Here is a 23,735-nt window from a genome sequence, read left to right as displayed (position 1 = left end):
AGAATTATAGTAATATATATTATAAGTGAGTTGTACCCTATATGGACATGAATTAAATAAATCTCTTTCTGTGTTTTTGCCTTAATTTTTTATCTGACATTTCTGTTGCAACCCTTTTGTTTCTTTTCTTTTTTTTTGCCCATGTTGGGTCTTTGTTGCTGCACGCGGGCTTTCTCAGTTGCAGCGAGCAGAGGCTACTCTTCATTGTGGTGCACAGGCTTCTCACTGCCGTGGCTTCTCTTGTTGGGGAGTATGGGCTATAGGCGCGTGGGCTTCAGTAGTTGTGGCTACTGGGCTCTAGAGCGCAGGCTCAGTAGTTGTGGCTACTGGGCTCTAGAGCGCAGGCTCAGTAGTTGTGGTGCATGGGCTCAGTTGCTCTGGGGCATGTGGGATCTTCCCAGACCAGGGCTCAAACCCGTGTGCCCTTCATTGGCAGGCGGATTCTTAACCACTGCGCCACCAGGGAAGCCCAATCATTGGTTTTAAACCTTTCATCGTTTCTAATATAAGCATTTATATTAGAAAAGATAAATATATAAATTTCCCTTCAAACACTATTTTAAGTGCATCCCATAAATGTTGATATGTTCTATTTTCATTTTCATTGAGTTTGAACTGTTTTCTGTTTTTTGGCCACGTGGCATGGCGTACAGGATCTTAGTTCCCCGACCAGGGATCGAACCCACGCCCCCTGCAGTGGAAGCACGGGGTCTTAACCACTGGACTGCCGGGGAAGTCCCAAATTTGAACTGTTTTCTAGCTGCCCTTTTGATTTCTTCTTTGACCCATAGGTTATTTAGAAATGTCTTGCTTAATTTCCAGATATTTTGGAATATTTGAAATATCTTATTATCAACTTCAAATTTAATTCTGTTATGGACAAAGAGCATACTCTGTCTGATTTCAGTCCTTTGAAATGAATTGATACTAGTTTAAGGCCCAGCATGTGTTAGTGAACTTGAAAAGAATGTTATTCTGTAGTTAGGTGTAGTGTTCTCTAATGCCTTCAGTCAGCTTTTAAAAAAAAAATTTTGTCCAGTTTTTCATTGTCATCAGCAAGAGGGTTAGTCTGTTATGAGCTACTGTGACATTACCTGCATTATTTTTTTGTATATTATTTCTTATGTATTCTCTTTGAAAACATTCTGCTGGCAGATATATTAAAATATAATGTTATATGGGCTTCCCTGGTGGCGCAGTGGTTGAGAGTCCGCCTGCTGATGCAGGGGTTATGGGTTTGTGCCCCGGTCCGGGAAGATCCCACATGCCGCAGAGCGGCTGGGCCCATGAGCCATGGTCGCTGAGCCTGCGCGTCCAGAGCCTGTGCTCTGCAACGGGAGAGGCCACAACAGTGCGAGGCCCGCGTACCGCAAAAAATAAAAAATAAAAAATAATTTAAAAACTTTATTTTTTATGCTTTATTACCTCAATTAAGGATATGCTAGAATATATATTATTAAGAACACCTGGTACAGACCTGGTATAATGTTTGGTGAATTTTATTAAAGATTTATCTTTTTCTCAAGGTACACTGCATTGTTCCTTCTCTCCACGGTGGTCTCACATCTGAAACATGGCTGCGGATTGGCTGGGCAGTATTGTGTCCATCAACTGTGGAGATAGCTTGGGTGTCTATCAGGGAAGAGTATCAGCAGTGGATCAGGTCAGCCAGACCATTTCTCTCACCCGGCCTTTCCACAATGGAGTGAAGTGCCTTGTGCCAGAAGTTACTTTCAGGTGAGTATCCTGATTCTTCCAAATCCAGTCTGGTGATCTGTGGAGCTTGACCTAGGTCTCATTGCCAATATTCTCTTGCATAGGGCTACTTTTGAGTAGAGTCTTATTAGGGGTGAGATTTTGCAGTCTTAGATCTTATAGTTCTGCTGTTTCAGCAGAGACTTTGTGTTGTAATTAGCTTTCAGCTAATGATTCAGGGTTTGTGAAACATTTTTCTTATCTCTGTCAAACATGCAATATTATATTTAAATGCGTCAAATTCAGAATAATATTTCTGTTTTCTGGTTTCAGATTTCCTTTCTCAGTTTTGTATTATTTGTGCTTTCTTACATCTAAGGTCTTTATTGATCCCCCCGCCCCACCATGTAACTATCTCTCTTTGTAGATTTATATTATGATGTATCTCCAGAGGCACACTGTAGCCAGTAGCTGAAGTTCTTAGCTACAGGACTGTATTTTTCTTAGTGTTTGCTAACAGATCTCAGCCTTACATGTCTCCACATCCCTCTTTTCACAAGTTTGACAGAAACCTCCCTTTCTTATTTATTTATTTATTTTTTAAAAAGAGACTGTCTGGCAAGAGCTTCCTTGACTTCCTAAATAGCACCCACATGTAGCCTTTTCTGTAGGTGTATCCATTCTTATTGCTTATCTCCTCTGAAGTCTTCATGGAAGAAATATCCTTTGTGTTCAGGGCTAACCTTATTGCACGTATGCTTTATGTGCTATCCTTTTCTATCTCCTTTGAGGCCCTACTCCTTTTCTTTTGTGTCCTCGCTTGCAACCTTTATACTGTCTCTTTTCTCTTTGCTTTCTAACATTCCCAGGCCTCCCCCATAGTAAAAACACTCCCCCCTGCCCCCCCTACACACACACCTTGCATTTGCCACTAGGTATTGCCCTGTCATTTCCCTTCTCTTTGTACTCATAATTCTTTTCAGAGCAAAATACAGTTGACCCTTGAAAAATGAGGAGGTTAGGGCGCCAACCGCCTGCACCATCGACAGTCTGGGTATAACTTTACATTTGACACTCAGTATCCATGGTTCTGTCTCTGCAGATTCAACCAACCATGGATCATGTGGTACTATAGAATGTGTTTAGTGGGAAAAAAAAATCCACGTATAAGTGGACCTGCACAGTTTAAACTGTGTTGTTCAAGGGTCAACTGTAGTCTGCTTTCATTCCCTTTGTGGCCTGGTCCCTCTAGGCCCTCCCTACTCCACCATTGTCTTTTTTCCAACTTTACCATCTTGCTGAAGTAGCTTTTGCCAAGTGCCACATTCAGTGGAGTGTCTCAATTCTAATCTTATTCAAATGTGCCCTGACTGTTGGAATGGCCTCTTCTTTTAGTTTCTTTGTCACCCTTTGGGTTTTCTTGCCATGTATTCCTCCATTCCTTTATACACCTTCCCCCCCTACCCCCAGATTCCTTTTCTTCTCACTTTTTAAGATGGGGTTAGTCAAAGTTCTATCTTTGGTTCTTTTCTGAGTCTATATTCTCTCTAGACAGTCTCATGGGTACTTTTTTACACGTTAGTGAGATCCCAAATCTTTAATTTAGACCCATTATGTGAGTTCCATACACTTTAATTTAATTGTCTACTGGTCATTTCCAGGTGGATATCCCACAGAATATCCTAAATTTAAGATTTTCAAAGCTGAGCTCATTATGTTATCTGCAGATTTCTTCCTCCCAAGGTGTACCCTTAATTAGTGACTAACGACACCTTTCACCCAAGTTAGAAGCTTAGGAGTCATAATAAATTCTTCCTCTTGATCCTCATGTTCAGTTAGTTACCAAATTCTGTGGATTCCAAATGTTATTTGGTTCTGTCCTCTCCTCTCTCTTTGCGTTGTCACTTGCCCTGTTCATCCCCTCTTATTTCTTGCCTCATCTCCTAACTGGTGACCCTGCGTCTAGTTTCTCCACCTTCCTTACAGCCACCAGGAAAATCCAGTGTGATTATGATCTGATCCCTAATTTCCTCCACAGCCTTAGCTCCTACTGGCCCTCCATAAGCATTCTACTCTTTAGTAACACTGTGACGTTTGCAGGTCCTCAAATGGCCCACATTTTCTCAATCTCTGAGCCTTGGCCTAAGATGCCCCTCTTCCTACAATACTCTGCTTAGCCAACTCTTATTTTCCTTCCCCCACCAGACTTAGCTTAAGTGCTTCATCCATCTCTGCCAGACTCACATGTATTTTGCTTTGGGGAGCTCTAGTCCCCTGTACACACCTCTGTCATAGTATTTAACACTTTTGATTACCTACTTGAATTTTCTGCTGATCAGACTGTGAGTGCCTTGTGGACATGTAATGCTTTTCATATCTATATACCCCACTCCTAGTACAGGGCTTACCATATAGTAAGTACTCTGTGTATACCTATCGAATGAGCAGGTGAGTGAATGAATGAAAAAAAAACTATTAAGCAGTCTAGAAATCTAAGATGTTAATGATAGTTTTGTGATTAACAATAGGTCTCTTTTTTTACTGAAGTATAGTTGATTTACAATGTTGTGCTAATTTCTGCTGTACAGCAGAGTGACTCGGTTATACATATGTATACATTCTTTTTTATATTCTTCTCCATTATGGTCTATCCCAGGACACTGAATATTATAGTTCCCTGTGCTTTACAGTAGGACCTTGTCCATACATTCTAATAGTTTGTATCTCCTAACCCCAAACTCGCACTCCATCCCTCCCCCTCCCCAACTCCCCCTTAACAATAGGTCTCTTTTTTTTTTTTTTTTTTTTTTTTTTTTTTTTTTTTTTTTTTTTTTTTTTTTTTTTTTAACAATAGGTCTCTTTAAAGGCCAGTGCTGTGTCAGTTGAATGTCAGTGGCTGAGCCTTGTCTTTAAGTGCTCTACTACCTTTTCTAGGTTTTGCCTCTGATGGCTCATTGAAATGCAGCCCTGCAAAGGTGTAGCTGTTGCTGTTGATCCCAGTTTCATCTGTGTTATCACTATTATAGTTTTGAGACTTGGACTCTTTTGTATATTTCAGGGCAGGTGACATAACGGAATTAAAAATTCTGGAGATACCAGGTCCTGGAGAAAACCAACATTTTGGAGACCTTCATCAGACAGAATTAGGCCCCTCTGGTGTTGGATGCCAAGTAGGTATCAATCAGAATGGCACAGGCAAGTTGGTCAAGAAGCCAGCCTCTTCCAGCAGTGCCCCTCAGAACATCCCTAAGAGGACAGATGTGAAGAGCCAAGATGTTGCAGTCTCTCCCCAGCAGCAGTGCTCAAAGAGCTATGTGGACAGGCACATGGAATCCTTGAGTCAGTCCAAAAGTTTCCGTCGTCGGCACAACTCTTGTAAGTTGGATCAAGTTAATATTTCTTCTTAACCTGATGTTTCCTGTCCACTTATCCACTTCTGTTCTTTAAATAAGTCATTTATTACCCTAATAAAAAAGGATGCTGGCAGAGCTTCGCAAAAATATAGCATGTTTCTTTTCTTCTGGATCTAGTTCCTCAAGATGTTATAGGGAAAGGAAATGAGCTGTTAGAGACTCACACCAGCTCCCTGCCCTCACCCACCACTTCCCTTCCTTCTAAAAAAGTCAGTGATCTGCCTAGAGTTCACATAGGCAAAAGTGATTTTGTTTTTAATCTGGTGACTGGTGGTAGTAGTGATGTCTGGGTTGAACCTGCACTAAAGGTGTTCTGGGGATTCTTGAATAACTTCTCTTTTTGTGATTTGACTCCCATCCTCAGTTAGAGGAGAGGAAGGGATGGGCCTAGGCATCTCTGTGATCTTACAGTTTCTGACAGATTGACAGTTTTAAATTTGCTGTGTTCACTGTCCCTGCCGGTACACCAAGGAGGGCATACACTGGTGTGTGTTAATGCCCAGTTTTGTTTGGTACTGACAAATTGTTGAATGTCATTTGCTCATTATAGAACAGTAGTTAATTCACTAGAATCGGGTATGCTCTTTAACATATTGAATATTTACTAGAATAATGTTATAATAGTGAATTACAGAAGATTCACTAGAATCTGTGTGGCCCTTCAGAAGCCAACATTTTTAAGTTTTGAAAATGCCTGATTCTGTGACTAAACTATTGGAATTTTGAGGAAAAAAAAGGTATTTCAGGGCACTTTTCCTTCAGTGCTTCTTAAATAACTATCTGAATTGACAATGATTGAAGATCTGAGACTGAAATTGAGTTGTTAGTTCTTCTGTACCCTTTGAAAAACTAGAATTATTGGATACAAAATGACTTTTTCCATTTAGACTTCAACCTTCTGTACTTTGCTTTATTTTCTCTTTAAGAAAAAAAAACAAAACATTTTTCTAAATAAGTAGAAAAGGGGCTTCCCTGGTGGCGCAGTGGTTGAGAGTCCGCCTGCCGATGCAAGGGACGCGGGTTCGTGTCCCGGTCCGGGAGGATCCCACATGCCGCGGAGCAGCTGGGCCCGTGAGCCATGGCTGCTGAGCCTGCGCGTCCGGAGCCTGTGCTCTGCAACGGGAGAGGCCACAACAGTGAGAGGCCCGCGTACTGCAAAAAAAATATAAATAAATAAATAAATAAATAAATAAATAAATAGAAAGGTAGAACCAATGTACTGAGCTTTGAAGTTGATGTACCTGCCCTTTAAAAAAAACAAACAAACATTTTTTCTTTACCAAAAAATTGACTCTTTGTTAAGTTCGAATGTTCAAGCAGTTTATAATCTCTCATGTACTTGTAGATAATCTTCATTAGCAATTTGTAAATTACATTTTTCACACATATTTTCCCCTTTATTAACATCTTAACATTACTATGATACATTTGTTACATTTAATGAACCAGTGTTGATACATTAACCAAAGTCTATATTTTATTCAGATTGCCATAGTTTTTACCTCATGTCCTTGTTACAGGCTCTCATCCAGCATACCACATTACATTTAGTAGTCATGTCTTCTCTTGGCTCTGACGGTTTCTCAGACTTTCATTGTTTTTGATAACCTAGACAGTTTTGATGAGCACTGGTCAGCTATTTTGTAGAATATTCCTCAATTGGTATTTGATGTTTTCCTCATGATTAGACTGGGGTTATATGCTTTTGGGAGGAAGACCACAGAGAGAAAGTGTCATTTTCATCACATCATATCAAGAGTACGTACTGCCACCATGGTTTATGACTTGATGTTGACCTTGATTGCCTGGCTGAGGTAGTGTGTGTCAGAGTTCTCCTCTGAAGTCACTATGTACAGCCCATACCTAAGGAGTGGAGACTTATGCAGAGTATCTACATAAGTTACTTGGAATTCTTCTGCGCCAGAGATTTGTCTCTTCTCTCTCATTTGTTTTTATCATTTATTTTTATCAGTATGGACTTATAAGTATTTATTTTATACTTTGGCTTATAATTCAATACCACTTTATTTTGGTACTCAGATTGTTTCAGCTTTGGACGCTGAGAGCTCTTCCAGTTGGCTACTGTGTACCTTTGACATGCTCCCATCATTGTGGGTGGGGTGTTTTTTTCCCCAGTACTTCCTTACTTTCTGGCACTACAAGGTGCTCCAGGTTTATCTTTTATATTTCCTGCCCCAGCCCTAGAATCGGCCATGTCTCCAAGGAGGCCTGTTTCCTTTTACTGGAGAATGGTATTACAAACCACAGTCTAGCCACTAGATGTGCTCATTGCTACTGGGTGTCGCCCTTCAGCTGACAGAGCAGGAAAATATATATGTGTATACTCAACCAGTGTATGTACACATATCTGTAAATACTTCTTTATGTAACCTTCACTACTGTAAAGCTAAATATAAGTTCATACTGATATGTGCAAGTCTAATCCATTACCACATGGATCATTCTAGCCTCCTCCTTATCTGTAACCTCTCCCTCCAACTGTGAGAAACCCATACCATCTGCCATCCATTGACTTAAATTATTCAATTCCAACATACAGTATCAGAATTACTAACCCTAATCCATACTCCCATCCCCTTCATTGACTTGTTTCATGTATTTGTAACAGATTGTTTCCTTACATTCAGCATTTCATCCTTGGACCCTTCAACCTCCTCAGTGATTTTTTAAAAAATTTGCATGCATTAAGGCTCACTCTTTGTGCTCTAAAGTTCTGTGGGTTTTAACAAGTACATAGTATCTTGTATCTCTCATTACAGTACTCTGCAGAATCCCCTGTGTTTCGCCTATTCAGTCCTTCTTTTCCCTCAGGGACCGCCCGCCGCCCCCCTCCCCCAGCAGCTACTGATATTTTTACCCTCCACCTCTGTAGTTTTGCCTTTTCCAGAATATCACATAATTAAAATCACATAGTATGTAGCCTTTTCAGACTACCTTCTTTCACTTGATATGTGTTTAAGATTCATCCATGTCTTTTTGTGGCTTGGTAGCCCATTTCCTTTTATTGCTGAATAATATTCCATTGTATGGATATATCAGGACATCTTGGTGGCTTCCAGCTTTTGGTGATTATGAATAAAGCTGCTGTAAATATTTGTGTGCAGGTTTTATGTGGACATAAGTTTTTAGGTGAGTTGGGTAAATACCTAGGGGGTGTGATTGCTGGGTGTTATGGTGAGACTGTCAGTTTGTTTCTTTTTCTTTTCTTCCCCCATTACTAACGATTATAGCAACTCTCTTGCAAGAGTACAGTTAACTTCAAAACAAGTAATTTATTTGATCTTTAACAAGTCTGATATAGTAAAAAGTGGGGTCACTCCCAAAAGTATACTCTGGTTGGGCTTCCCTGGTGGTGCAGTTGTTAAGAATCCACCTGCCAATGCAGGGGACACAGGTTTGAGCCCTGGTCCGGGAAGATCCCACATACTGTGGAGCAACTAAGCCCATGCGCCACAACTACTGAGGCCCGCGTGCCTGGAGCCCGTGCTCCACAACAAGAGAAGCCACTGCAGTGAGAAGCCCGTGCACCGTAACAAAGAGTAGCCCCTGCTCGCTGCAACTAGAGAAAGCCCGCACGCAGCAACGAAGACCCAACGCAGCCAAAAAAATAAAGTTAAACTAAAAAGTTTTTTAAAAAAAGTTAAAAAAACATTGTACTCTGGTTGATGCTTCTGCTTTCGCTGTCGGATCCATTCCCCTTTCCTGTATTATTAAGTACGTGTAAATAAGGTCATGGGCAGTAAACTGTTAGACTCTCTTTTCGAGAATTTCTTTTGAATCCAGATTTGTATGGAAAATGTCTGTGGCCTGGGAATTTGATGATGTAATGTGGCTCAGAATTGGTTTGTGATAGAAAACAGAGTTACATTTATTTATCTGATCCGTGAACCCTGTAAGATAAGTAGAAAGGTCTGCCGGAGATTGACTGGCTTAGCATTTATGTAGCATTTTAAGGATTCCAAGGAAGTAGATTGGTTTCTTTCCACCACAGTTGTAATGTAGATTATTAATGTTTGTTTCATGGATGAGTGAGAAATGGAAATTAAGTATTTTTCTTATTAGAGATCTGTAAATCAAATTTTCTCTGGTATATGTACATTGATGTTGAGACTAGTAGATTGATAAAGCTATAGGAATATAATCTCTCATTGATTCTGGCTTTTAATTGTTCTTTCAAAGTTAGTAATAAGTTGTTGACAGATTTGTTGGTTCTAGTTACCTAATTCAACACTGATGAGAGCTTTAGCACAAGCAGATTTTAATCTCTTCTTTTAGGTTGTAAAAGAAGGGGGGTGGGAGGGTGGTCATAAAGAGTAGTTCCTGTGACCTAGGTCGTTGAACTGACCACTTAGAATATTTGTCAAGTGGATGAATGGAGCATCAGTCCCAGGGAGCAGAGGGAAACCTCCTGAGGCCTGTTATATGGTCTGTTTAGTGTAACAGTGATCCCACCATCTGAGGCCTTAAAGTTATTTTTTGCTAAGTTTTCATGATCCTTCTGCAGTTCTAATGTGACTTCTTAACCTCCTTGGATGTGCTTCATATATCCACCAGACTTGAAAACCCTGGTGCTGCTGCTGGAGCCCAAGAAGTTGACTGATTACCAGGGCCTGGAATTTGGGAGTTGAAAAGAAGGTACCAGATACTCTCAGGAACCTGCTCACAAAGCCCATTGAGTCCGGCACTAAAACATTTGTAATTTGACCTTCATGTGCCCTTTAGCGTGCTGTAAGTGCAGGACAAAGTTCCCCTTTACAATATGTGTGTGACAAAAACCAATAAATAAGTGGCACTGAGTGTTACACAACAATGGGTTTGTTATAAGTTGTCCTGGCCAAAGGGCCTCTGTGCCAAAGGCTGGCAGCAAAATGGCACAGGAAGGCAGCCAGCCTCTAGTCTTAACACACACTTGGCCCTTGTAATTGAAAGGTAAAGAAATCTGGGAAGCATTGTTTATCTTTTCCAGAGGAAGTGCTTTTCTCTCCTAGTGGCCAAAGGCCAGTTTAATACAGAGCCAGGCCCTTTGGGCTGAATAAGCCAAGTATTGAGACAGCTTATTCACCCAGGACTTCCCAATATTTGTTTTAAAGTATGAGGAAAGGGAAGAATAAGAGACAACTGAGAATTTTAGCCTGCCTTTCATTTACTTTATATTCTCTTACCTTTTTCTTGCTGACCTATGGTGTCAGTATTTCCTCTTGGACATTTTTTTCACTGTCTGCTTTCCTGACAGTATTTGGAACATAGCTGATCCTTAGTGTATCTTTGTCAAATGGATGAATGGAAGATCTTTAGTCAGAGGGAGCATGAGAAAATACTTGATACTTTCTAAAGTCAGAACTGTGGGTTTGTAAGTTATGTTTGTAGAGTCTGTGGCCAAGCCAAAAATGATTTCCCGTTTTGCTTCTTTTACTGTCTTCTCTACCATTGATTAACTGCTTGTCTTCATCTGTCATTTTGCTAGGTCCAGGATAGTTCATTGTCAGTTCATAACGGACATGACTGAACTGCTTTCCTGTGAAGCCCTTGCCTCATACTCCCTCTTGTATCATTGTTGACTTCATCTTCCTGTCCTTTTCAGTCACGCAACACACTTGGCATAGTTTTTGATGGTTCCCTTTCTTTCTCACAGTCGCAAGTTGTCTTTTTTTTTATAACCTCTTTAGAGGCTTTTGTTGTTTGGGGTTTTTTTGTTTTGTTTTGTTTTTTGGTATTGCTGTTTTGATTTCATAATTCAGCAGAGATTCTTGTTTACTTATGGTGGACCAGGCATAGTATTTATTGGCTGACAGGTCTGAATGACAAGTGACACACTTAACACCTTGAATAGAACAGAGATTCAAAGAATTCTGGTTACATTCAGTTAATTAAAAAAAATTTTTTTTTATTTTAATGGCAGTCATGGTTGGAGAGAATACCTGTGAGAGGCATGATGTAGAGCAGACTGAGCAAAGGATCAGATATTAAATAGTTTAGGCCTTGCAGGCCATAACGTCTCTTTTCAAACATTTAACTTTGTCTTTGTAGCACATAAGGAGCCTTAGACAATATGTAAACAAATGAATAAAACTGTGTTCCAGTAAAACTTTATTTACAGAAACAGGCAGTGTTTGGGCTGGATTTGGCCCCAGGGCTATGATGTAGAGTATACACTTAGGGTGAAGTTAATCAGTGGTAGTCCATATGGATTCATGTTTGGAATAACCTTGATTACTTTTTAATTTGGGAGGCTGTCTTCTTAGATCTGATTAGATTACATTTTTAAAACAGTCTGGTTAAAGAAGCCTATAAGAGAAACAGAGGAAGTGTTATGTCTGCCATTCTCTTGTTCACTTAAAATTGCATTATTAGTATTATCTTTAATACATAGCTGCTTTTTTTTTTTTTTTTTTTTTTTTTGGTTGCACTGCACAGCATGTGGGATCTTAGTTTTCCAACCAGGGATTGAACCCGCACCCCCTACATTAGAAGCATGGAGTCTTAACCACTGGACCGCCAGGGAAGTCCCAATACATAGTTTTTTTATAGGAATCCTTTAAAGCCACTTACTCATTTTTGTATGCTTTAGTAGTTAAAAATGTATATAGTTGCTCAATGTGAATGTACTTAATGTCATTGAACGGTACACTTAAAAATGGTTTAAATGGTAAATTGTATGTTATGTATATTTTACCACAATTTAAAAATTTTGATGTAAATCCACTTGCATGGACACACTTCTTGTTATGGAACATCATTCATTCCTCAGATAGTTCAAATACTGGCAGTGATTGGGTCGCATGAAACCTCATAAGGGTGCCAATTTCCATCTGTACATTAAGTTCATAAGGCTTAATTTCTTCCTGTTTATAGTTAAAAGAAAGTAAATAAAATATTCAATATCTTCTCCCTGCATCCCAGTGGATCCTCCTTTGCACTCCTGGGTATGCACGCAACCACTGGAGAGAGACCCCTGGGCCAGAGACCTATTTCCTAATAATCTTGATTTAATATTTTTTATTTTTTAAAATAAATTTATTTATTTGGCTGCGTTGGGTCTTCATTGCTGTGCGTTGGCTTTCTCTAGTTGTGGCAAGCGGGGGCTACCCTTCATTGTGATGCACAGGCTTCTCATTGCGGTGGCTTCTCTTGTTGTGGAGCATGGGCTCTAGGTGCATGGGCTTCATTAGTTGTGGTACATGGGCTCTAGAGCGCAGGCTCAGTAGTTGTGGCGTACGGGCTTAGTTGCTTCGCAGTATGTGGGATCTTCCCAGACCAGGGCTTGAACCTGTGTCCCCTGCTTTGGCAGGTGGATTCTTAACCACTGCGCCACCAGGGAAGTCCCTATTGATTTAATATTGAGGCAGTACATTGATAATCCTGCAAACTGGACTTTTTTCTCTAGTTCTTCCCTCGCCTACATACATTGCTAATGGTGTTATCCTGACCTTGTATTTTCATTCTTGCTCTCGCATTCCTAATCCAGCTCTGTTTCTCATCCATATTTCTGTAGCACTTTATATAAACTTCTATTATAATTCTCATTATATTGTATTTTAGTTATTTGCTTATATATCTCTCCTCCTTCCTTTTTGGGTAGCATGTCTTGGTTATGTACTATATTCCTCGTACCTGGCTATGGCACACAGCATGCTCTCACTAAATGTTTTTATCAAATTATCGGAACTAGAACTTAACCCAGACTTTGACAAGCTTCTCAGTGGTTCGTAATCTCGGCTGTTTATGGTGACTCAGCCAACTCTTCCTCCCCTTCATAATTTTGGTCAGCCTTAGGTTTTTTTCAGAGGCCTAAATCTCATCCTAACTGCCAGCATAGCCCTTTTCCATACCAATATTTGGCATTAGGAAGACTTTGACATGAGTTATATTTTGCATAGTTTACATCTTTCAGAATAATTGTTGTAATTGATCTTGCTGATGTTGATTGATAACATTAAACAAATATTTACTGACTGACTGCTATGTACTAGAAACCCTGCTGGGGGTACCACAGTGATCGTTTTACATACAAGGAAATTGAGAAGTTGGGTGATAGGTATAAGATTATACAGCATGCAAATAGATCCTAGGTCTCGTGACTCATGGTCCATTGGATAGAAGGGAGTTGCTGTGAGTAAAGTTAGAGCAGTATAGTTGGGATGATATGTGTGAGGGGGTTTGCTCATGATCATTCTAACCTCTTCTTGAGTATTTTCAATAATTGAGGCGCTTGTTCTCACAAAAGGAAGTACATTATGTTTATCCAGACTATGTTGGCAGTTCCATTTACCATACCACTCACCTGGTCCATGCTTTCAGGGTGATCAGATGGGGATCAAACTATTAACTCAGTTCAGGATTCTCTGGGAAGGGATGGTTTGGAGAATTCTGTGGGGTCTTCTGCCTTGGCTGCTAGAGGAGTAGTTGACTGATATGTGGTGGCCAAATAGAGTTTCAGAGACAGAGAGTGACTGACTGCTGTGGTGTTAATATGCATCTTGGTGTGCCCTCTACAGGATCAGGTCAATATGGTCCTTGTCATCATTTGGTGGTTCAGAAATAGCTTACCCAAAAGTGGTAAAATTTTGAGAAAAGAGATCACATTAACTAAAAGATCTAAAAACAGGCCTGTAAATCAAAATATATCAACTTATAGTGGTAGATGTATATCTGGCTCAAGGTCTGGAATCTGTCTAAACCCAGGGATTCCCTCCTACTGGGGTCTAGCCTGAAACTGAGTTAAAAAAAATCAGAAGATTGCTTGCTTGGTAAGCATGGAATTCAGAGCCACTTGAGTAAGATCTTCCTATGAGCTTCAGGTTATGAGGACTTGGCCTTCTTTTACTCTGGGGGTATTTCTCTCTTAATTAACTGCTGAACATTCAGAATCAAACCACCCAGACCTGTGGGAAGAGACTGCTATATTCTTGCCCGTCCACTTTTTTGATATATTCACTTGTCAAAAAAGCCTCGGTCACTACCAATTCCCTTATGAAGAGCAGAGCTTAAGATTTCCAGGAGTACTGCTTATTTCATATTCACTGTTAGTTGGGTAATATACGAAATCTATTATTCCATGAGATTTGTGGTAATTTTTTCTACTTAATGGGTTTAGGAATAGCTTTGCCTTATACCATTTTCACGTTGATTCCTGTAACACTGTCCACAAAGGACTAATGTATTTTCCACTTATACTGAGCACTTTCTGTGGGCACACTGACTTTAGTCCCTGTTTTTTTCTCCAGGGTCGTCTAGTAGCAGGCACCCAAATCAGGCAACTCCAAAGAAAAGTGGCTTAAAGAACGGCCAGATGAAGAATAAAGATGACGAGTGCTTTGGGGATGATATCGAGGAGATCCCAGATACAGATTTTGATTTTGAAGGGAACCTTGCCCTTTTTGACAAAGCAGCTGTGTTTGAGGAGATTGATACTTATGAGAGGAGAAGTGGTACCCGTTCCCGGGGCATCCCAAATGAGAGGCCTACTCGGTACCGCCATGATGAGAACATCCTGGAGTCAGAGCCCATCGTCTATCGTCGGATCACAGTGCCCCACAACGTGAGCAAGGAGTTCTGCACAGGTAAGTTAACCCCACGTCCCACTGGCTGCTCTTCCTTTTTTTTAATACTTGAAACAGAATGACCCAGATTCTGAGTCAGAGTCTTGTAGTAGGAATTAACTCAAGGGGCATGGTGGTTGGCCCATTATATTGTCTTTTAGAGACTGTGGCCATCCTACCTACCACTAGATTAGGGTGGGGGCTGATTTCTCTACATGTCCATTTATATCCTATACCTGGCAGGATCTGGTCTGCTGTTAAAGTATGTTATGATTAACAACTAAAGGCATAGAGGCTGACTATCTAGATTGACATAGTCAGCTCTATTTTCACTTTGGCTTCACTGTTACTGCCTGTAGATTTTACCGGAAGTTCAACTCTGTTTCACTGGTTGTTTGCTGGGGTAAGCAATAGAGCTGAGTAGTTGAAACCATTGGCTAAAACTAGGGTTTCAATAAATTACATTTGTTTACTACACTGTCCTCATCTGCTGCTAGCCCTGGTCATTGAGGGTTGGCTAGTCATAATGCTATGGGACAGTGTAGTGCCTTGGTAATTAGGTAGGTCACTGTGTATGATAGCCTAATCTGTTAACCCAGTGATTTTTAATTTTGTGGCTTTGTTTTTTCTTTTAGCATTTGGATCTTTTCTTCAAACATGGCATTTGAGGCAGCTGTAGGACAGGTGGTCTACCTCATCCTTGTCTCTGTCCCTTCCCCCCAAACTTATTATTAACTGGGCTTCTTAGATTACAGATTGAAACTATTGTTGTTAAATGATCTTAGGAGCTAAAGGAGGAATCAATCATTTTAATAAGTATAATAATCATCTGAAGTCTTGGAGTCTTGAATATAGGGAATATAAACCTTGAATGCTAGTAGCAGTTACAGGGAGATTTATGGAGACAGCTTAGTTACATATGGGGGAAAATCAGAGATCTGGCATGGCATTTTTGTAAACATCAGTAGGGCTCTGTTGTATTTGGTTTTGCTGAGTGTAAAAGCTTCCATGTGAAAAAAAAGAAATACACAGATTGTCAGGTTAAGAAAGACTACTAATTTCTGTCTTTCACTATCAGACTCTGGCAGGCACGCCTCTTTACTAAGGTAGTTTCCTTAAGTGACACTGACAGTGTGAGTTGCTGAACTCCTTTGATTTTTATCACCTATATTAAGGCAAACAACCTAGCTCAGAATCAGGCTTAATTTAAATTGCCAGGTTTTAAGCTTTTCAAAGACAGCTATCGTCCATCAGGTCTGGTCGTATACTCAGATCCTGCTGTCCATCCACTTTTTTTTTTTTTTTTTTAACATCTTTATTGGAGTATAATTGCTTTACAGTGGTGTGTTAGTTTAACAGAGTGAATCAGCTATACATACACCATCCATCCACTTTTGACTGCTCTCCTTTTTACTCCCCTCAGTGGCAAAATAAGCTGCCTTTACTGGTCACTCTCTGGAAGCTGAGGTGGTTGGGTCATGCCGTATGTGATTTCCCTGAAATTCCTGAGCTTGGGGAGATTATAGCCTGCCTTGGAGTGAAGTGGCTAACAGGGAGAGAATAGCAATAAGAATCAGGAAAGATTCTCAGATCTAAAAGAGCCTAAGAAAACATTTGCCAAAGTAGACAACAGGAGAGGTGGGAATTTTTTCTTCCTACATACTCTATCTCCTCAGCTTAATGTTCACATTTTGTTTAATGACAGAAGTGAAAGTTCCCTCTTCTCATATTTTTCCAGAATTGCCATTAACAGGCATACTACAAACCACATGTGCTAGGCATTGGCCAAGAACTCGGGTATGGCGGTTTGTGGTGTGTAGCAACCAGTTGCATTTCACCGAAGCATGACAGTGAGGGTACAAGAGGCCCTATAGCCTCATGCCATCTGGTTTTTCTCTTTGTTCTTAGCAGTGATAAGGAGTGGAAATGAATCCTTTTGCCAAGCAGGATCTATGCTGGAAATAGAGCAAGCGAGCAGTTATCTTGCTGAGCAGCTTCTACAGGTGATTTTGTCTCTGCTCCAGCTCCAAGGCACAAGTCTCAAAGCAGGTTTTTACTCAATGCTGTTCACGTAGTGCCTGGCTGGGGACACCTTTCCAGTTGGATTTACTATCCAAACATTAGTATTGGAATGAGGCAAGCTATCTGGAATATGTGGGGAAACAAGCTAGGACAAAAAAAAATGTTAGTGTTAGGTTACTTGATCACCTAGTATAATTTTCTCATTTAACAGGTTGAGGACATTGAGGTCCAGAGAGGTAAAGGCTCTATAAACCTTATCTATCACATTTCCTTTCCTTTTCTGAATACAGATATGTTAAAGAGAAAGAAGGATATAAGAAGAGAAGGGCAGTTTAATGGCAATTAGACTACATAGTCTTTTCTCTTTAGTATTCCCTCAGGAATAGACCAACTTAGATCTGCAGTTGTAGAGAGTGGTTTGGCTAGCTCCCCAATCTAGCCTTGTGACATTCATGTTCTAGAACCCCAAATACTTATTTTCTGCTAATTCCCAGAGTAGCATAAGTACAACACGTTTACTACCCATTTGGTAATGGCTTGGGTTTCAGGATTCCAGCAGCTTGCTGCTGGTATCCTACACATTGACTGCATGCTGAGTGGTGTCAACAGTTTCTAAGCTGTTATTCTCTAATTGCTCATATTCCTCTTGGCAATACTCTTTGCCAACTGTGTGCATGGAGGGGGGGCAGTGTTATAAAAGGTCTATTGATTGGGAAAACACATTCAGGAAGCAACTGAATTTAGCTCTTTGTTTAACCCAAATCTTTTCTCTCTGGAAGGCCCCTTTGGGTCCTTTAACAGTGCTACTATCTCCAACAGATTGTCAGACATTCCTCCAGTTTGGACCCATGCTGCGAAATAATTGTATCCTGTGGTTGCATACATGTTGGTTAAGTTTGCCTATAAAATGCTAGATGCACGTGAGCACTGTGTGTTCAGGGGTGAGAGGTCCCCAAAGAACACTGGTTAGGAGAGTGGTGAGGCTTCAGAGAAGAATCTTGGCTCAACATTCATAGTATTCTAAAAGTAATTTTTAAGACAGTGTGGGCCAGTCGGAACACTGTGCTTACTACATGTAAGTCACTCTAAGACAGTCCTTGCATCCAAGTAATTAAGATGTACTAGGAAATGGAAAGATACCATATATGCCTGGAGTCCAGTGAGAGTGTGGACATTAAATGCATTGGGTCTTGAGGGGCATGAGAAGTCCTGAAGGCTGGGCTGATCAGGGAAGGCTTCACAAAGGGAGCAGGACAGAAGCCTTGAAACATGGGCAGGATTTCACCAGAGAGGAAGAGGAAGATACTTATGGGTAGGCTGGGCAGGTGCTGTGTAGTGTGATAAAGGGCTGTGTGGGAGATTGGCTATTGGCTGGTTTGGCCAGGGCAGAGATTTTTGTGTGGTGGAATAGCAGGAATTAAAAATAGCTTTAGACCAGAGCACAGAGAGCCTGTGTGCTAATGCTGTCCCTTGTTTTATGGCCATCAGGAGCAACTGAAGGATTCTGAAAAAGACATGATCCAAAATCTCTTTTAGGAAGATTTGTTAGTCTTTAGGAAGACTGGTCTCATGATAGAATTCAGGGTAGAATTTGAGGAGAGAGACCAGAGCAGGAAGATAAGTTAGACTGGTGACATAACTAATATGCCAGGGGTTTGGACCTCTGAATGGAAAGGAAGACAGAGATGTGAGAGAAGTGACAAAGGGGAATTTGATAGGATTTGATGATTGAAGACAGGTTGAAGAGGGTTGAGTGAACAACAGAATTCAAAGGCATTGAATCTGTGGGGTGTGAAGAATGGCAGCGAGTCCAGTTGTAGGTAGATTGCATGAGGTTTTAATGGGCCAAGATTTTGTGATTTTCTTCTTGCATTGCTTTGTGGCTGAGCCCAGAGAAAGCAATTAGTAGAGTTGCCACACTGAGGGACTTACTAATTATTCAGTATTAAAGGCTTCAATGAGGAGGCTTCTGTAGGGTCAGAGAATTGAGTTATGTAGTTATGTAGCCTGTAGGGTCAGAGAATTGAGTTACGTAGCCACGTGGGGACTACTGAGCCTGTTTCCTGTCTGTAAAGTGGGATAATATTTGGCAATTAAATGAGATCATGTGGAAAGCAGCTAGTGCAATGCCTGGCTTATAATTATTATTCAGTCAATATTTGACTTTAATGTGAAGTGCAAAGACTGTCTCAGTAAAGTTACTTCAAAGCATCAACATTTATAAAATTTTTACTGTGTGCCAGGCACTGTTCTAGATGCTCTGAGTAAGTCATTGTCCATCACCTCAGGGGCCTTACATAGGGTAACCAGATGTGTAAACAAACAAATAATGGAAGTGTGTACAAGATTTAGAGGTGGCAGAAAAGGAAGGGTAAGTGCCTGTTTCTCCTGGAGGAGAAACAACATTATGATCACCGTCATAATAGTGCATGTTCATTGGGTATTTACTATGTCCTGGGCACCATCCTAAGCACTTCACATGCTTATCACAGTTAATTTTCATGGCATCTCTATGAGGTTGCATTGTTATCCCCTTTTTGTTATTATCCTCATTTTGTTGGAGTTAAGTGTTCCATTAAATCTTTCACCAGGAATGACTTAAAAGTCTCTAGAATTCTTCATTCCCTGGGTTCTAATAAATTCTTCTCAGGTTCATTTATTCAAGACCCCTTCATTTTAGGTAGAATTCTGATTTAATTTCTGCCATTTGTTTTCCACTGTGTAGCCTTCTTTTGTCTTCAAGTATATAGAAGCTGGATGGGAGGCAACAGGGTGCTATTGGTACAGGCACTGAATCTCCACAGTTGTCCCATCGGCTTTGCCTGAAGGATGTTCCTCAGCCTCCACCCTATGTGTCTGCTGAAGTTTGGGGAGTAGCGAGTGTATGAAGGTGACCTAAAGTAGAGTTACCGCTTACTGTCTTGCAAAAGGATCAAGTCAGAGTTTGAGTGAGGCACTCTGGTTTGAGCTCCCTTAGTTCAGCACCACTTACCCTTACTCATTTTTCTCAGTAAAAGCAGTTCTAGTTCTATTCTGAAGAGGAGCAGCCGGTGAAGCCGCAGTTGGTTTGTTTCTGCTGCTTCTGGCTTGCCTCTTTATTCTTCTCTTTGAACTTCAGTAGCGATGTATCTTGCTCTCAGGACAAGCTCTGCTTTCACCATTCCAGGCTGTCACTTGTTTTCCACAGCTGGCATTCCATTTCTGCCTCTGAGCCCGTCTGCCTTCCTCTACTTCTTGTCCCCAGCGTCCCTCAAGATGTGTCCTAATGCTTTCAAGACGAGCAGTGTTTTTTACCTCCTGAAGAACAGGTAATCAGGAAATCTGTTTTGGGTTTGTTTATGTGTTCAAAAGGAATTCAGAAAGAAAGAAATCTTTGACCTTAGAAGTGGCCATTGAAGAATTTTACCCTGAGGATAGTGAAGACTGCCTTCAGTGGCTATCGTGCTCATGAGGAGGATCCTTCTCACACGGAGACTCAAGTATCTGCTGCAGTGGAACTGGTCATGATCTCATTGCTTTTTCAAACCATTGACCCAACCCACATGGGTTCTTCCTTGATCTCCCATCAACCCTCATTCCCCTTCCTGTGTTTACAGATTAGACAATGTGCTACAGGGATGCCATTCCCAGGGAGGCGCCTCTTTTACATTTCTTATCCTAAGAGAGCCACAGGGGAGACATGAGGAGGTAAATTCTAGAAGGTGTTCTGGACCAGAAAACCTACATTAACAATACCTGTGCTGCTGCACCAAGTGCTGCCACAGCTTTTCATTGAGCAGAGCTGATGAGCCTAGTTTCTGAAATTGTGTCTCTGCAGGCAGGCTTCCTTGACAGTGACTTGGTTGATTTTTGGAACCTCAGGTTCTAGCAGATCCTCCAGTGCCAGGAGTGGAGGGAGTAGTAAGTTCTTTTAATATGGAATCCTTCAGAGTTTCTGGGCTTGGATAATCAGGTAGACACTTGTCATCAGCCTGAAGGGCTTGGTTGTAGTCCTTGGCACTCATGAGGTTTTAGAGCAGGTGTCTTGGCTTAGACTCTTCCCCCAGTAATGAACACTTGTGCTTCCTACAGTCCTACTGGAAAAGGTCTCATGGCAACTTGCTGCCAGAGTTTTTTAATTTAAGAATTTAAACTCAAACTAAGGGCTGGGGGATCTGGAGCCAGCACATTATGGCCTGACACCTGAGTTTTGATGAAGGTACCAATTGGTCATTTTAGAAACTTGAGTTGGTCTCTGCAAATGTGACTTTTTTGCTATTATGTGCCCTTTGCCATTTCACAGCCACAGGCGTCTGGCCAGAGCAAGGAAGGGGTTTGATTTCAATGTATCCGTCATCCTCCTTAAATTCAACATATCAAAGCTAAGTCAGTCATTCACCCCCTCCCATATCTTTGACTCCTTAGCATTCCCGTTTCTTTCAGTGGAATCACCATTTTTAAAGTGTCCAGCATGAAATTTTGTGGCCATCTTTGCCTCTTACTTCTCGTAAAAATTCATGACTAGAGGGCTTTCCTGGTGGCTCAGTGGTTAAGAATCCACCTGCCAATGTGGGGGACACAGGTTTGAGCTCTGGTCCGGGAAGATCCCACATGCTGCGGAGCAACTAAGCCCGTGTGCCACAACTACTGAGCCTGTGCTCTAGAGCCCGCGAGCCACAGCTACTGAGCCCATGTGCCACAACTACTGAAGCCCGCATACCTAGAGCCCGTGCTCCACAACAAGAGAAGCCACTGCAATGAGAAGCCTGCACACTGCAACAAAGAGTAGCCCCCGCTTGCCACAACTAGAGAAAGTCCACGTGCAGCAATGGAGACCCAACGCAGCCAAAAAAAAAAAATCATGACTAGAAAGAACACTGGAGGCCATTTTTTTCTAATTTAATAACACAGTGATTCCTTCTGACAAGGAGTTTTCCTTTATCCTCAGTATTCATTCTGACTCTGGATTCTCTTCTTCCTCAGTGGTCCTTGAAATTGTCATGACCTTTTACTTTTGTTTTTTTAAAAAAATTAATTAATTAATTTTATGTTTGGCTGCGTTAGTCTTCGTTGCTGCGTGCAGTCTCCCTCTAGCTGAGGCGAGCGGAGGCCACTCCTTGTCGCGGTGCACGGGCCTCCCACCGCAGTGGCCTCCCCTGTTACAGAGCACAGGCTCTAGGCACACAGGCTTCAGTATTTGTGGTTTGTGGGCTCTAGAGCGCAGGCTCAGTAGTTGTGGCCCATGGGCTTAGTTGCTCCGCGGCACGCGGACTCAAACCCACATGCCCCCGCATTGGCAGGAGGATTCTTAACCGCTGCAGCACCAGGGAAGTCCGACCTTTTACTTTTTTATGCTACCCCACAGGTTCCCTTTGTCCCTTGAAATCAATTCTACATGGCCTTCTGCCCTCATTTTCTAGCCCTGTCAACTTCATCCTGTATAAAACAACTTGGCTTTTAATGCCTTCTGAAGTCTGGCCCCACCCACTACTCTAAACTATCCTTCATGTCAGTCTCTGGGCTCCAAGCAGGGTAGTTTTCATCTGCTCATGTCACACCCTTTCCAGCCTCTGTAACTTTGTTCATGGTTCCTCCGCCACCTCAAGTGTGCTCCCTTTTCTATCATTGTGACTGTAGTTCTGTCTTGCGAGGCATGGTTCAGATTGAGGATTTGACACTACCTGCAGCTCCTGGTTTGAAATTCCTATTTTACACTTGTGCTCAGGATAACACAGTTTTTTTTCTCTGATATTTGCACATATATATTTTTTGTTTCCAGCTAGGTTGTAACACTGGGAATGTGGTTTGTTTTCATATTCTTTTTATTTACTCTGTCCCCGCCTTCCCCCCCCCCCCACCTCCACCACTGGCTTGATGTATTATTACTCTGCAAACATTTGTTAATCACATTTGGAGGCACTTTACTCTTTTTTCTCTCCAACTTCTAATATTGAAAAAAATGTCAAACTTTCAGAAAAGGTGCTAGAATATTATAGTGAACAACCATATGTCCTTCACTTAGATTCACCAGTTAACATTTTGCCACATTTACTTTATATAAATGCACACACACACACACCTGAACAATTTGAGATTTAGTTGCACTCATTACATTTCACCCCTAAATACTTCCATATGTATTCAGTAGGCTGTTGCTCTCAGGAAATTTAAAATTAATACAAAAGTATTATCTAATTCCCTATGCAGAGCTTTCCAGTTGTCCCAATCATGTCCTTTATAGTTGTTGTTGTTGTTTTTTTAACTCATTTATTTTTTGGCTGCGTTGGGTCTTCATTGCTGTGCGCAGGCTTTCTCTAGTTGCAGTGAGCTGGGCTACTCTTCGTTACGGTGAGCAGGCTTCTCATTGCAGTGGCTTCTCGTGTTGCAGAGTACAGGCTCTAGGTGCATGGGCTTCAGTAGTTGTGGCTCGTGGGCTCTGGAGCGCAGGCTCGGTAGTTGTGGCACACGGGCTTAGCTGCTCTGCAGCATGTGGGATCTTCCCGGACCAGGGCTCGAACCCATGTCCCCTGCATTGGCAGGTGGATTCTTAACCACTGCGCCACTAGGGATGTCCCTATAGTTGTACTTTTAATCAACCATTGCATATTACATATAGTTGTCAGATCTCTTTCATTTCCTTTAACCAGGAAAGTTCCCACAACTTTTGGTGTCTTTTGTGATATTGACATTTGTGAAGAGTCTAGGCCAGTTGATTTGCAGAATAACCATTGGTTTTGATTTATTGATTGTTCCTTTTGATGTGATTCACGTTAAACCTTTTTTCCAGGATTTTGGTGGGACTCTGTCTCTCTTGGAGCATTACATCATACAGTACACAGCGTCAGTTTGTCCCATCACTGAGGCTAGTTTGATCACTTGGTAAGGTGTTGTCCAACAGATTTCTTCCTTGTAAAGATACTTTTCCCCTTTGTAATTAGTAATCTTGTCAGGAAGTCCTTTACCTCTTGAGTCCAAAGCTTGTTCCAGTAGAGCTTTAACCTGAGGGAATGAGGTCCAGTGTGGATAGGAGGTTGTTCTAGTTGTTAATGGGGGAAGGAAGAAGTGG

General features: G+C 41.3%; 1 protein-coding gene across 1 annotated transcript in view; it reads left to right on the top strand.

Annotated features, from left to right (window-relative positions):
• The first annotated feature begins 1,555 nt into the window (after positions 1-1,555).
• EDC3 (enhancer of mRNA decapping 3) overlaps positions 1,556-23,735 on the top strand; it is a 33,343-nt gene continuing 11,163 nt past the window's right edge. The window contains 3 exon segments of the mRNA XM_007446682.1: positions 1,556-1,737; positions 4,754-5,070; positions 14,354-14,689. Of these exon segments, the coding sequence (XP_007446744.1) occupies positions 1,574-1,737; positions 4,754-5,070; positions 14,354-14,689 (817 nt within the window). The 5' untranslated portion in view covers positions 1,556-1,573.

The sequence above is a fragment of the Lipotes vexillifer genome, unplaced genomic scaffold (genome assembly GCF_000442215.2).
Source record: "Lipotes vexillifer unplaced genomic scaffold, Lipotes_vexillifer_v1.1 scaffold242, whole genome shotgun sequence".
NCBI lineage: Eukaryota > Metazoa > Chordata > Mammalia > Artiodactyla > Lipotidae > Lipotes > Lipotes vexillifer.
The sequence above is the reverse complement of the archived record's forward strand: the minus strand, read 5'-3'. Positions and strand labels throughout refer to the sequence as shown.